Below are 15,680 nucleotides of genomic sequence, written 5' to 3'. Positions count from 1 at the left end.
CAAAAGTTATAGCCTCTACAAAATAGGGCATAGATTAATGCCATTTTTATTAATATTTTTTTTTTTACTATTAATGGCGGCGATCTGCATTTTTTATCGTGACTGTGACATTATGGCGGACACATCAGACACTTTTGACACTATTTTGCGACCATTGTTATTTATACAGCGATCAATGCTATAAAAATGCACTGATTACTGTGTAAGGGGTTAAACACTAGGGGGCGATCAAGGGGTTAAGTGTGTCCTAGGGAGTGATTCTAACTGTGGGGGGGATGGACTACCACTGACACGACAGCGATCACTGCTCTCGATGACAGGGAGCAGTATATCCCTGTCATGTCCTTAGGCAGAACAGGGAAATGCCTTGTTTACATAGGCATCTCGCAGTTCTGCCTCTCCGTATCATGATCGCGGGCCGCCGGCAAACATCGAGTTCGCGGGGGCATGGTCACGGAGAACGCGGTGGGCGAGTTTGGGAAATTAAAGGCGACGTACCTGTATGCCTATTTGCCTGCCCGTGCCATTCTGCTGGCGTATATCGACGTGCGTTGGTCAGCAACTGGTTAATTGATAAGCTGCAATATAATAAATAGTTAATACGGCTTTAAAAAAACACATTGCAAACTGCTGCAACAAGAAATAGTGGTGTCACCTTCCAGGTCATGCAATTAGGGTTGCCACCTGTCCGGTACTCACCCGGACAGTTCGGGTTTTGAATTATGTGTCAGGGTTTCAGTCCTACTAAAATCCGGACACATTTTTCAGACAGGAATGTGGCTCAGAACAGGTCTTGACAGAAGGGTGAGTGGGCACTATGTGCGCCTCATTACTATTTTCTTTGGAGTGCCCAAAGGTGTCCCAGGTCTGTTACAATCCTGTAGTGTATACTAAAACAAACAATTTTTTTTTTACTGTGCACCGCTAAAGTGTCCAGGTTTGGCTTGAGAAAAGGTGGCAACCCTACAAGTCACAAGTATGGCTGGGCAGAATTGGGCACAAAACTATAAGCTGTTTTTCTGCCCATGTGAATGAGCCACAATGCAGACATTTATACAGGTGAGTAAATATGCACTGTGTTCAGATCTGTGACACCGAATCCAAAAATCTGTGCCTAAGGACATGTGATTTACGTGCTTAAATAAATGCATTTGTACGCGTATAGTCGCGTATGAGCGTGAAGCCTCGTACACACGACCGAGGAACTCGACGGGCGAAACACATCGTTTTCCTCGTCGAGTTCCTTATTAGGCTGTCGAGGAACTCAACAAGGCAAGTTTCTCCATTCCTGTTCAGGAAATAGAGAACTTGCTCTCTTTTTGGCTCGTTGAGTTTCTCGACAGTTTCCTCGACGAAAATGTACACACGACTGGTTTCCTTGGCAAAAAAATATCTCCCAGCAAGTTTCTTGCTGGTTTTTGCCGAGAAACTCGGTTGTGTGTACGAGGCCTGAGTGTGTAAACTAAGGCCTCATTCACATAAAAAAAAAAAAAACAACACTATTATAGGCTTTTTTATTTTCGGATCCGAATGCAGCTGCATTGTTTTTAGTGGAGACATTACAGGTGCATATACACACACTGCGTTCAGATCCATAACACACAATCCTAAAATCTGCATCTGAGGACATGCATATGAATTCTCGTATTAAAAAAAACAGGATAATTCTATGCATTTAAGAAACAGGTCTAAAAGTAAGTATCATTTATGCAGGGATTTTTGTATCAGTAAACTTTTTATGGTTGCATGAATGTAGTCCTTAGTCCAAACAATGGGGGAAATAATCAAATATCATAACAAATGTACAGGAAACAGTAATATAAAGTTCACAGGTCACTGGACACTTCCTGTTCCTCCATCACACACCATGAGGAACCTATATGTAAGCCAGAGGGACCTGATTGCTGCTGTTCAGAAGCAACCTGCAATTTGGGACATAGAGGATCCCAGCTACAATCACTGGGTACACAGGAGTTGGGCCTGGGATGAAGTATGCAGCAACTTAACAGCAAACTGGGACCTTCTTGGATCCAGTCAGAAGAAGTTGAAATGTAAGTGCCTATGTGTGTAGTGTGTTCTATATATATATATATATATATATATATATATATATATATATATATATATAAACACAGTATATATATAGATGTATCTACATAGATATATATTTATTTAAAAAACACAGTATATATATATATATATATATAGATATAGATATATAAAAATTCCAGCATGCTGTGAAAGCAAAAATAGGATGTGGACATCCCCACACTGCCAATCAATACAGAGGTTGCGGCGGAGCTGTTCTTCCTCTGAAGAGCCTCCCTATACAGCAGCAAGTCACAGCTATAGTAAAACCTTGGATTGCAAGCATAATTAGTTCCAGAAACATGCTTGTAATCCAAAGCACTTGTATATCAAAGCAAATTTCCCCATAAGAAATAATGGAAACTCAAATGATTTGTTCCACAACGATTTATTCATAGGTCCTTCAGTTACTAGTCCATATAAAAAAGATTGTAGTAATGTGACAGGTTGTGTAACCATAAAATGTCCATCCACAAATGGAATCCTCCACAAGGGGATTAGACGCAAAATCCAGCAGGAGCTACAGAGTATAAAGGAGAAGAGAGGCGCCTCTAATGCCGCGTACAGAAGGTAGTTTTTTGTGGTGAAAAAAAACTACGTTTTAAATCATGAAATAAAACAACGTTTTTGAAACTTCATTTTCAAAAACGACGTTGCCTACACACCATCCGTTTTTTTCACAATGCTCTAGCAAAGCGAGGTTACGTTCACCACTTTTTTCCATTGAAGCTCGCTTCATAACTAGCTTCTGGGCATGCGCGGGTTTTAAACGTCGTTTTTTGCCACACACGGTCAATTTCTGTGAAACAAAAAACGACGTTTTGAAAAACGACACAAAAAATTCAAGAATTTTTTTTTTGTCGTTTTTTTGAAGGCATAAAACAACGTTTTGCCCACACACGATCATTTTAAATTACGTTTTTTAAAACGTCGTTTTTTTTCATCACAAAAAACGACCGTCTGTACGCGGCATAAGTGTAGCAATATGTTGCTAAATCTTGTACCTTCATTAAATGTAAACATATTTCTACACTTAAGAGCCCATTCACACAGGGGCAACACAACTGTTTGGAGGCGACCTGGAAGCGCCCTGAGCCCGCACTACAGCGCGACATGGGGGGGACTTCAAGTCGCCTCCAGGACAGGAGGCTTTCCAGTGTCCAATCAAACTTGAATCAGCTCTGTGGGAGGGAGGGAGGGTTTTGCTCTAAAAACTATTGTCACTTCCTGAAAAGTCGCTGCAGTAAAGACAGTGATCCGACTTCTGAGGCAACTTCCATTGAAATCAATGGATACAAGTCGCCTAGAAGTCGGATTGAAGTTGTACAGGAACCTTTTCTGAAGTCGAAGCGACTTCAGTAGTGTACATTAAGACGGCTCCATTCAGTTCAATAGCTTTTCTCAACAGCGTGACTTGGGGCGACTTCAAGTCGGATCCCAGGTTGCCCCTGTGTGAATGGGCTCTTCTCTTTTATACTCATTTGTGATATGACGCTACTTGTATATCAAGACATTGCAGGGTTTGGATTTTTTTTTTACTGTTCAGATCCAGATCCCTCATTAAAAAAATTATATATATATATATATATATATATATATATATATATATATATATGTAGAAACATTATATTAAAATAATAAATAAATTATACTGTATACAGTATAAATACACAGTATATATAGTAAAACCTTGGATTGCGAGCATAATTCGTTACGAAAACGTGCTTGTAATCCAAAGCACTCGTATATGAAAGCAAATTTCCCTATAAAAATGGATAGAAGCGCAGATGATTCGTTCCACAACCATTTAGGGTCCTTTCACACGAGCGGACCGTTCGTCCGTTCATTACAAGTCCGTTAACGGACTTGTAATGAATCCCTATGGGAACGCGTCCGTTAGCGGATGGAGCATCCGCTAGCGTCCGCGTCAGTCGGGATCCGGTTTTCCGAACGGAAGAAACCCTATTTTTCTTCCGTTCGGCGGAACGGACCGGATGCAGATGGACAGACGGTCCGTCTGCATCCGGTCCCCCATAGGGGACAGCGGAGCAGAGACAGGGCGGTCCCTGCACTGTGTGCGGGGACCGCCCTATCCGCCGACAGCTCAGCGCTGAGCTTTGGCGGACACACGGAGCGGGCCCAGAAACGGTCCGCTCCATGTGAAAGAGCCCCAATTCATATAAAAATGATCACAGCAATACAAAATACAGTATAAAGTGTAGCTTCAGGAGCTACAGAGTATAAAAGTGAGGCGGTTCACACTGCCATGACCTAAGACCCCTTTCACAATGAGCCGCGCCGGGCCTTAGCGGTAAGGCGCTGCTAGTTTTAGCGGCGCTTTAACGTCGTTTTGGTATATACACCACCGCCCCAAAGAGGCTGCTTGCAGGACTTTTTTAACATCCTGCCAGCGCAGCACCCCAGTGTGAAAGCACTCAGGCTTTCACATTGGGGTGGCAGGGGAGGTATTTTACAGGCGCTTTTTTTAGCCCTTTGGCACCTGAAAAACAACTCAGTGTGAAAGGGGTCTAAAAGTCGGCACGACTTTGCCAGGCAACTTCAGGGAATGCCTGGGTAATCTTCCTGTAATGTCTGATCCAAATCACATCAATTCAGATAAGAATCTGACTTGGAGGCATCTTCCATAAAGGGACACTAAAGGCAAGATTTTTTTTGATTAAAAATAACAAACATGTTATACTTACCTCCGCTGTGCAGTTTGTTTTGCACAGAGTGGCCCCGATCCGTGTCTTCTGGGGTCCCTCGGCGGCTGTCTCTGGTCCTCCTCGCAAAAGCTTTCCACGTTCATGCGAGCTCCCTCGCATGGTGGAAAGCAAAGGATTTCACATGTCACGCGACTTGGGGACTCACAGGTCGGCTCCCAAATCGCAGCAGTGTGAACCGAGCCTTATACACAGTTGTAACGTAACCCTACTCACATTGCAAGACCTCACTTGTTTATCAAGATAACATTTATAAAATAAACTTTGCTCATTTTTTAACCACTTCCCGCCCGGTCAATAACAGATTGACGTCCAGGAAGTGGTTCTGAAATCCTGACTGGACGTCTATTGACGTCCTGCAGGATTTCATTCCCGCGCGCACCAGTGGGGGCGTGCAGCGCGGCGATGCGGGGTGTCAGTCTGACACCCTGCATCTCTGATCTCGGTAAAGAGCCTTCGGCGGAGGCTCTTTACCACGTGATCAGCCGTGTCCAATCACGGCTGATCACGATGTAAACAGGAAGAGCCATTGATGGCTCTTCCTCACTCGTGACAGGGGGGGTTTGCGCTGATTGTTTATGAGCGCAGCCCCTCCTCGGATGCCCACACTGGACCACCAGGGAAGCCCACTCTGGACCCAGGGGTGTATTTAGGTTTTGTGCTGCCCTAGGCCTGGTGAAACTCACACACCCCCTACTTTATATATGACGCACACCTTCCTTTTTAAGACTCGTCCTGTCATTTTCATGGGATGAGGACAGAGGGACAGGGTGAGATGAGGACAGGGGGACAGGGTGGGATGAGGACAGGGGGACAGGGTGGGATGAGGACAGGGGGACAGGGTGGGATGAGCACAGGGGGACAGAGCATCTTTCCCCTCTCCTCTCCCATCACTTCATTCGTTCACCTCGTATCTGCTCCCCCCCTTACCTCCTGGTTACTGTGCAGCACGGCTCTCTCGGTTGTGTCTCTCCTCAGCTCCTCCTCCTGGCTGTGTACCTGCTTTTTCGCCGCCCCCCACAAAGTGCCGCCCTAGGCCTGGGCCTTGTTGGCCTAGGCCATAATACATCTCTGACTGGACCACCAGGGAAGGGCAGAAAAAGAAAAGGGCAAAAAAAAAGGGCAGTAATAAAAAAAAAAGGAATAGATGCCAATCAGTGACCACAAATGGGCACTGACTGGCAACATGGACCCCTCAGTGATCATCGGTGTCCATCAGTGCCACCCCACAGTGTCCATCAGTGCCACCCCTAAGTGCCCATCCCACCTATCAGTGCCCATCTGTGCCACCCACAAGTACCCATAAGTGCCGCCCATGAGTGCCCATCTGTGCCGCCTATGAGTGCCCAGTGTCGCCTATGAGTGCCCATCAGTGCCGCCTATGAGTGCCCATCAGTGCCGCCTATGAGTGCCCATCAGTGCCGCCTATGAGTGCCCATCAGTGCCGCATACCAGCGCCGCCATCAGTGCCACCTCATCGGTGCCCATCAGTACTACCTCATCGATGTCCATCAGTGCCATCTCATTGGTGCCCATCAGTGCCGTCATATCAGTGCCCGTAATTGAAAGAGAAAACTTACTTATTTACAAAAAAAATTAACAGAAAAAAAGAAAAACTTAATTTTTTTCTAAATTTTCAGTCTTTTTTTAGTTGTTGCGCAAAGGGGATCAAATACCACCAAAAGAAAGCTCTATTTGTGGGGAAAAAAGGATGCCGATTTTGTTTGGGTATAGTGTAGCATGACCGCGCAATTGCCATTCAAAGTGCAACAGCGCTGAAAATTGGTTTGGGCGGGAAGGTGCGTAAGTGCCTGGTATGGAAGTGGTTAAAACACTTGCAGACCAAGTTACTTGCAATCCAAGGTTTTACTGTATATATATTACAGGTACTTATACCGCCATCAATTTTCACAGAGCTTTACATATACATTGTACATTCACATTAGTCCCTGATCTCAAGGAGCTTACAATCTAAGATCCCTAAGGCTCTAATTCCACTATTGCCGCGATTTTTTGCCGTGATTTTACCGCAATTTTTTGCTGCGGTTTTGAAGCAATGCCTGTGTATTCTTGAGGTCCTGGACCTCAAGTCGCAGGGACTATATTATATTCAACTTTTTAATTAATATCATGAATTTAAATGAATATGAATTTATTGTTTGACAATTACATGCAATAATGTACCCAAATTATTTTGTTGTCATTTTTTTGAGACACACAGCGGTTGATTTACTAAAACTGGTGTTCAAAATCTGGTGAAAAAAATCAGATTCCAGCTTTTTTTGTCAAAGCTTAACTCAGGGCTCGACAAAATCCGGGCGCACGGCCGCAATTGCGACCAGGAATAGTGACCTGGCGCCCGCGGAATCTTAGGCCTGTAGAAGGCCGCAAAGCCGCGGCCTCAATGCCGGCCAGTAATTGAGGCCGCGGCTTTGCGGCCTTCTGCAGGCCTAAGCTTCCTTCTGTGATCTTGTGGTGCGCCATCTTGTGGTGGCCGTTGGCATTACAAGTAAAACAGCAATCCAGCAATTCTAATGTGTTTTTCACTGTTTTCACTGCCATCTCCTTCCCTCTAATTAGAGCCCCCAAATATTATATATATTTTTTATTCTGACACCCTAGAGAATAAAATGTCGGTCGTTTTTTGGGAAAAAAATACACTTTTTTTAATAAAAAAATAAGACACCTGTAAAGTCAGCACAATTTTTTTTATATTGTGAAATATAATGTTACGCCGAGTAAATTGATACCCAACATGTCATGCTTCAAAATTGCGTCCGCTCGTGGAATGGCGACAAACTTTTATCCTTTAAAATCTCCATACTGTTAAAAAGTTCTACAGGTTGCATGTTTTGAGTTACAGAAAAGGTCTAGGGCTAGAATTATTGCTCTCGCTCTATCGATTGCGGCGATACCACACATGTGTGGTTTGAATACCGTTTACATATGCGGGCGCTACTCACGAATATGTTCGTTTCTGAGCGCAAGCTCGGTGGGAGGGGGGGCGCGTTTTCTGGCTCCTAACTTTTTTAGCTGGCTCCTAGATTCCAAGCAAATTTGTCAAACCCTGGCTTAACTGAACAAGCTGAAGTTAGAAGCTGATTGGTTTCTGTGCAGAGCTGCACCAGATTTTGTACTCTCCAGTTTTATTAAATCAACCCCATAGAACTTTATTTTGGTGGCATTTAATAATCACTGTTTTTTTTTTGTTTTTTTTTAATTATGAAAAGAAAAAAGAGCAAAATAAAACACTATTAGCAACAAAAAAAAACTGAAATTACCCTTTTTTTTATAAAGTAAACACCCCAAAGTGATCTCATTTGATGGTATTGCGGGGGGTTAAACAAAGCGCTTGGTAATTGGGTAATTGTGTAGTAGATACATTAACCACTTATGGACCCCTTCACGCCGATATACATCGGCAGAAGGGCACGGCTGGGCACAGGCACGTACCTGTACATTGCCTTTAAGAGCCCAGCCCCACGCTCGCGACCCGGTCCGGAGCTCCGTGACCGTGCCCAAGGGACCCGCAGACCTGATCGCCGCCGGTCACAGGAGCTGAAGAACGGGGAGAGGTGTGTGTAAACACACCTTCCCCGTTCTTCTGTGTGGCAGTGACACTGATCGTCCGTTCCCTGATATAGGGAACGACGATCAGTGACGTCACACCTACAGCCACGCCGTCATACAGTAAGAATCACTCCCTTAGGGCACACTTAACCCCTTAGCGCCCCCTAATGCTTAACCCCTTCACTGCCATTGTCATTTTCATAGTAATCAGTGCATTTTTATAGCACTTTTTGCTGTGAAAATGACAATGGTCCCAAAAATGTGCCAAAGTGCTCGATGTGCCATAATATCGCAGTCACGAAAAAAATCGCTGATCGCCGCCATTACTAAAAATTATTATTAAAAATGCCATAAAACTATCCCCTATTTTGTAAATGCTGTAAATGTTGTGCAAACCAATCGATAAACGCTTATTGCAATTTTTTTTACCAAAAATAGGTAGAAGAATACGTATCGGCCTAAACTGAAAAAAAAAAATTATATATTTTTTGGGGATATTTATTATAGCAAAAAGTTAAAAATATTGAATTGTTTTCAAAATTGTCGCTCTATTTTTGTTTATAGCACAAAAATTAAAAACCACAGAGGTGATCAAATACCACCAAAAGAAAACTCTATTTGTGGGGAAAAAAAGGACGCCAATTTTGTTTGGGAGCCATGTCGCAAAAAGGGGCAAGGTCCTTAACCTGCATATTGGTCTGGGTCTTAAGTGGTTAATAAAGGGATCATACCCGGAGGATGGAGGCAGTGAATGGGTTAATGTAATGCTCTCATACAGTGGCAGGACAGGGGTGAAGGGATTCTCATGGGGGGGATAAGGGAGGTGAGGGGTCATTATACAGGTCACTGGAGACAGAATGGAGATAGTATGCCCTGGATAGGAGGGGGAGTAGGCAGGAAAGAGTTAAAAAAATATATTTCTGTGTCATAGGAACATAATAAAGGGATTAGCAGCTGCAATTGTGCCCATTCACAATTACAGGATCTAGTTACTTCCTTTGTTGTAACGGGAGGGACCAGCACTGTAAATAACCCCATGTGATCACTGTGATGACCAATCACAGCAATTGCATGGTACCCATCCCGTTGATTCGGCTGGGTACAGTGTCTTGTGTACCCAGAAATCGAATGATAGCTCGGTACACAGCAATCAACTGGGGGATTGGTGGCACAGGGGCTATTTATCTAGTGGCATTCAAAATAAAGGGCCACCAGCAGTTGCAGCTGCTGATAATTTTTTTGGGTGGGGGGAAAAACAGTGCACCCAATATTCATTCGCTATTGTCATACAACTGGGTGGGCTCGGTTCGCAGTGCTCTGTAAAAACAGTAAAGTTAGCCCAATTTTTTTGTATAATTATTTATAATTTCGAATATTTGTTCTAAGCAAAAAAAATTGAGATTCTCATTTTAGCCAAAATCGTGCAGCTTTACTCTCTACTAATAACAAATAAGCAGTTCCTCGGCTGTTATTACAAGCAGCAGGAGGGAACGCCCCCCTCCTACCGCCTTCTGCCACTCACCCGGGCTCTCCCGTCCCACTGGGAGACCCGAGTGACCCGCCAGCTGGCTGGAGACCGAGAGCCAGAATTGTCTTTGATCGGGTCTTGGTAAACTCGGGAGCCAACTGAGGCAGTTTTCAAAAGTCTATAGTCAAAAACGCAGATCTTGGCGTTTTGAATACTTTCAAGTGCAGAGGAAGAGTTTGGGGTCTTATAGACCCCAGGTCCCTCCATAAAGTGTATCTGTCATTGCCTAGTACTGTCATAAGGGATGTTTACATTCCTTGTGACAGCAATGAAAGTAATTTTTTTTTTAAATCGACAGTATAAAAATAAGAAAAAAATACGATTTTTTTTTTTTTTTTCCGCCCCATCCCTCCGTGCTCTTGCAGCAAAGTGAAAGCATATGTAAGTCGCATTTGCAAAATGTAAACCGTGTTCAAACCACACATGTGAGGTATCGCCACGATTGTTAGAGTGAGAGGAATAATTCTAGCACAAGACCTCCTCTGTAACTCTAAACATGTAACATTAAAGATTTTAACAGCGTCGCCTATGAAGATTTTTAAGAGTGTGCGCAATTTTAATGCATGACATGTTAGGTATCTAATTACTCGGCGTAACATCATCTTTCACATTATACAAACAAATTGTGCTAACTTTACGGTTTGTTTTTTTATATATTGAAATGTATTTTTTCCCAAAAAAATGCCTTTTAAAGACCGCTGCGCAAATACAGTGTGACATATAATATTGCAATGACAGCCATTTTTATTCTGTTGGGTCCCTGTTAACAAAATATATATAATGTTTTGGGGTTATACGTAATTTTCTATCAAGAATACAGATTTTAACTTGTACGCAATAAATGTCAGAAAAAGGCCAGGTCTTTAAGCGATTAAGATAAAAAACCTTCTGTGTGCAGCAGCCCCTCTCAGCCCCCCTAATACTTATCTGAGCCCCATCTAGATTCAGTGATTCTGCACGAGTGTGACTCTGCTATCCGGGACTCTCCTCCTTATTGGCCAAGTCAGCAGTGCCTTTGACTCCCGCTGCTGTCAATCATTGTCAGTGAGCCAATGAGGAGAGAAAGGGGGCATGGCTCCATGTTTGAATGGACACACAGAGCTTTGGCTCGGCTTGGGTGCCCCCATAGCATGCTGCTTGCCGTGGGGGCACTCAACAGGAGGGAGGGGACAGGAACGCCAAAGAGGCATCCGAGGAGAGGAGAATCTGGGCTGGCCTGTACAAAACCACAGCACAGAATAGGTAAGTATAACATGTTTGTTATTTTTAAGGGGGAAAAAAAAACTAGACTTTAGTATAACTTTTATAGGTGGACTATGTGTTAGGCCTCGTACACACGGCCGAGGAACTCGACGTGCCAAACACATCGAGTTCCTCGGCCAGTTCAGCCCTGAAGCCGCCGAGGACCTCGGCGGGACGAGAGCTCCCATAGAACAACGAGGAAATAGAGAACATGTTCTCTATTTCCTCGCCGAGGTCCTCGTCGGCTTCCTCGGCCGAAAGTGTACACACGACCAGTTTCCTCGGCAGAATTCAGCCAGAAACTCGGTCGGAAGCTGAATTCTGCCGAGGAAACTGGTCGTGTGTACGGGGCCTAACATAGTGTTTTGGTTTTGTTTGTGTTCTAATGTTTTTTTTTTTTATTATTATTCTTTTTAGATGAGGAGTACTCCAGGCGTTGGAGATCACTAAGAGACCGATATCGGAGGGATCTCACAGATGAACAGTTGGCCAGAAGTGGAGCCCCCACCAAAAAAACAACACGCAGGAGGTACCTCTATGCCACAGAGTTGGCTTTCTTGCGAAGGCCCATGGAGGCAAAGATGTAAGTAAAAATTAATTGACGAGAATCTAAAATACTGTGTATTTTAATGCTTGTGTACACTCATTTTCATTTATAAGTTTCTTTTGTATAGGACCAAATTCAACTGGTTTAACGAGGAGGAGGAGAAGGTAAACCTGAAGGTGGAACCGAGTGAGCCATGCACCTCAAACAATCAAATGTCCACAGAGCCAGAAAGTACGATAGCAAACTTATCTCCTCAGAGTGCAGAGGTACAACAGTACAGCACATGTCTATCGTGCTCTCTCTATCTATAGTGCAACTATACTGTATTTAATACTCTGTACAATTCTCTCAAATCTATCATTCTATCCGTATTTTATTTTTAAAAATGATTCTGTTTCTCTAGGATAATGTTACAGGGGACATGGAGATTGTCCCAAGGATGTCAAGACAGCATAGCTCAGACCGTGTGCAATCAACACGGACATCTGTAGACAGTCAGATTCTACGATTGCTGATGGAGAGCCGTTCAAACAAGACCAGCAGCCCAGCCATCCAAGATTCCTTTTCAAATCTCAGTGATCCCCGGGTAGCAATCTGCCGCAGTATCCATGTAATATTGGCAGGTCTCTCTACTCAGCGTGAAATGCAGGCCACTAATGATATATTAAGTTATCTTTTGGCCTGCAGGTCTGCTCATTGGAGAGACCTTCCCCCTCCTCAGATGATGCACAACACAGCCACTACCTCAACCAGCTTGGCTTATCCCCAGGCCTCCATGCATCCCTACCCACCTTTCCCCCCTACTTCTTCCTACCCCAACCACCCAACCCAAACATTCCTATGCTAGCTATTTCTTAGACACACCTGCTGTCCCCCAAGCCACCCCTGTGGCAAAATCACAGTCCCCTGTTGGTTCCCAACCCTTTGTTCAGTCTCCCTCTACCCATTTCTCCACTTACCACAATCTTTATGTTAAAATTCATATTTTTGTAAACTGGCAAATGCTGCGTTCTTCTCTTTTCTTTAATTGAAATGTAGTGTTCCATGTGACAGTCATCACATAGCGGTGACATGCATATCTGCCTGCCCCAACTATTTGATCGAAAAATGCGGGGACAAGTTAGCTTAATTTGGGTTAGCTCACTTTTTCAGAAAAAATGCATCGCCGCCCACACTGGTTCCTTCTGTATTTACCACCATTGGTGATGAGCAGTCAATGCCCATGCAGCCAGTGCAGAGATCTGCGGATTTTACATTCCTGCTACTCTCCCTCTTCTTTCTGCAGTGCTTCTGACACACATGGTGTGCTCTTTACTATGCAGTGTGTCCCTTCATTATAGACTTATTATTACATGTTTAGGTTTACATGGGATAAAAAAAATCAACCCTGCATTTTCAAATATTGCAAAGCACACAGCACAGACATGTATATAAGCTTTGATCTATACTGTTTTATGTGGCGCACACAAAATATGCTTGTCAGTCTACAACTGTTGATATGTGATGACTAAGCCAGCCCATAGATAATTCATTGCTTTTTGTTCAACCAGTAGGTTAAACCCCAAAAAATACTCGATTCCCCTCATCCACGCGTTTGAGGTGTATTGGGGAATATTCTAGCGCTGAGGCTTTGTATTTTGACAGCAGGGAGACTTCCCCTTCATCAGAATACACTGATTGGTGCTGCCAGCTATAGTCGGCGGTGCTGATCAAGTGTCAAAAATCCGACAGGGCAGTAGATCGACTTCTGTAACACCACCCTGCCCATAAATGGAAAAAAAATTGTCTGGTCCCTGCTGAATTTAGATACATATATGGCAAGCTTAGGACTTGTCTGGATCATGGCCATATTGGGGAAACAATGTGATTTCTGCCCCTTTGTGCATGTGCAGCTGTGGGGAAGGGAATGCTACACCTGCAGCTTTATGTCCCACCAATAACAGCTTCCTTCCAGGTTCATACAAGAATGGGTTCGGAACCAAAGCTCATCCTTAGTGATGACATCGCTCTGGAAAGGATCATGAAATGGTACCATGAAAAAAAACATTTTAGGAGAAGACTTTTGTTTTGAAGAATAAAAAAACAAATCTAGATAAGGTCATCCTGCCATGAGACTTGTCCTTTAGTAGGCACAAAATAATCGCCAAAGGCATTTTGGATGAGAAATACAGGATTAGGGGGAAGCAAGTTCATGAACTGTACATCTTGTGCAGTATAAGGCAGAGCAGGGTCTGTAGATCCTCTCTTCCTTTGACTGAAGTTATAAAGCACACGGCATGCCAGCACCACTTTGATGGTATTCTCCATGTCCAGCTAACGGCAGACAGGAGAACACACCACTTGGTAGTTCACACTCCACCATCTGACAGACCTGGCTCAAAAGATAATTAAATATCATCACCATCCCCGCCATAGGGGCACATGATATTTTCTGGAAGTTCCTCATTTGCCACATAACGTCACTCATGCAACTGTAATGCCATAGCATAATCTCTAAATATGCATGTATCTCCTGTACCTCCATAGGTCCCCACACCGACAGCAAGAAAATGCAGATTGAAGTCTACCAAACTCAGCATTACAATTGAAAAATCTCTTTCTTATCATTGAAATATTTATGTTTTCTATCCAGCGTTCCAATACAGTTTAGAAACAAATTTTTGTCCCAGAACTCATCCACTGCCTCTTGGCATAACTCATCTGTAGGCTCCAACATTACAAAGTGATGTAGCTCCTCCCAGTCTGTCAGGTTTCCCCGACCACATAGCTGAACCTAGACACACAGCTTTGGTCAGTAGCTAGGTGTTTTATGGCCATTCTTCTCTTCTGGGTCCTAGGGGTGCACTTACTTTTGCACTCCTGTGGCAAAAGCTTGCTGTTGGCTAATGTCACAAAGCCACTCTAGGTTCTGGAAGGATCCTGACCATATTGTCGGGATCCACCCAGATTGATAGCTGGCTCTGGCTCTCAGTGCTTGTCTGAGAGCCGAAGCCAGCTGCGTCCTCATCATTGTTGGGATTTCTTCTCTTGTAACTCCCTTCTCTCAACATAACTAGAAGGATGGCTTTAGGAATAAGATCCAAAAAGGGGTCCATGCCTCGCAACGTAAAATACACACAGAGAACTTGCACGCCTCACAGGGAGCAGAAAAGAGCCAGAAAAGGCACCAGCATTTAAAAAAAAAAAACATTATGGAATTAAAAAATTTTACGCGCTTAAACACAACATTAATACGCAAGCATTTTACTGACTATTACACAGGAACGTAGAAAAAAGCTTCTTAATAAAAATGTTATGGCTACACTCACACGGGTGTAACACGTTTACTGATATTTTAGTTCCTGCATATATAATAATAATACTAATATTTAATACTAATATATAATACGGATAAAAAAAAAATGCTGCACCACCTATTTACTAATGTTAATATCCATTCCCCAATAAAAAATAGTAAATATTGTCCTGAGGTCAAACGACTGTGGATAAGGGTCTATAACATGGTCAATTCAGTGTTACATATAAAAAAAGTTCCTTGGGAGGCGCTCCTACACAAACCGATAGAAGGCGCTACCAAGCGTGAGCGTACTCTAGTGACCCATATATTTTCGGCCACGAAACAGAAGATACGCAGATTCTCAACTTCAACTAAGTGAAAAGTCGGGTGCATGGTACTCTGGTGAATGAGAAATTGATGGCGATATTACCCATATTTTTGTACCTGGCAGCCCTGGTTAGATTACTTCCTGCCAACGCAACCGCCTACCCGCTTCCTGGAACTGTAATCTAACACGACGCGTTAACATACCTAATGTGAACCTCCAAAACAGAGGTCCCCCTAACCCCCCCTCTTATTTTTTCCTTCTCCTTTTTTTCTCTCACCATTCTATTTTTCTTTTCTGATTCTTATGCCCCATACACACGACCGGTTTTCCCATCGAAAAAAGTCAGATGAGAGCTTTTGGCCAGGAATCCCAACCGT

At 43.5% G+C, this 15,680-nt stretch overlaps 1 protein-coding gene across 1 annotated transcript; it reads left to right on the top strand.

The window, feature by feature from the left end:
• The first annotated feature begins 1,810 nt into the window (after positions 1–1,810).
• On the top strand, positions 1,811–15,000 carry LOC120929358. Its single transcript, XM_040340739.1, has 4 exons — positions 1,811–2,051; positions 11,569–11,734; positions 11,826–11,964; positions 12,102–15,000. The coding sequence occupies exons 1-4, from the start codon at positions 1,868–1,870 to the stop codon at positions 12,543–12,545; spliced, it is 933 nt and encodes a 310-aa protein (XP_040196673.1). The 5' UTR covers positions 1,811–1,867; the 3' UTR covers positions 12,546–15,000.
• The last annotated feature ends 680 nt before the right edge of the window (positions 15,001–15,680 follow it).

Source organism: Rana temporaria, chromosome 2 (assembly GCF_905171775.1).
Source record: "Rana temporaria chromosome 2, aRanTem1.1, whole genome shotgun sequence".
NCBI classification, from domain to species: domain Eukaryota; kingdom Metazoa; phylum Chordata; class Amphibia; order Anura; family Ranidae; genus Rana; species Rana temporaria.
Note: the sequence above shows the minus strand (reverse complement) of the source record. Positions and strands in the feature narration are given on the sequence as shown.

Coding starts and splice junctions, on each gene's coding strand:
- LOC120929358 (XM_040340739.1), top strand. CDS start 1,868: ATGAGGAACCTATATGTAAGCCAGAGGGACCTGATTGCTGCTGTTCAG. Junction 11,735..11,825: donor AGGCCCATGGAGGCAAAGAT/GTAAGTAAAAAT, acceptor TCTTTTGTATAG/GACCAAATTCAACTGGTTTA. Junction 11,965..12,101: donor TATCTCCTCAGAGTGCAGAG/GTACAACAGTAC, acceptor CTGTTTCTCTAG/GATAATGTTACAGGGGACAT.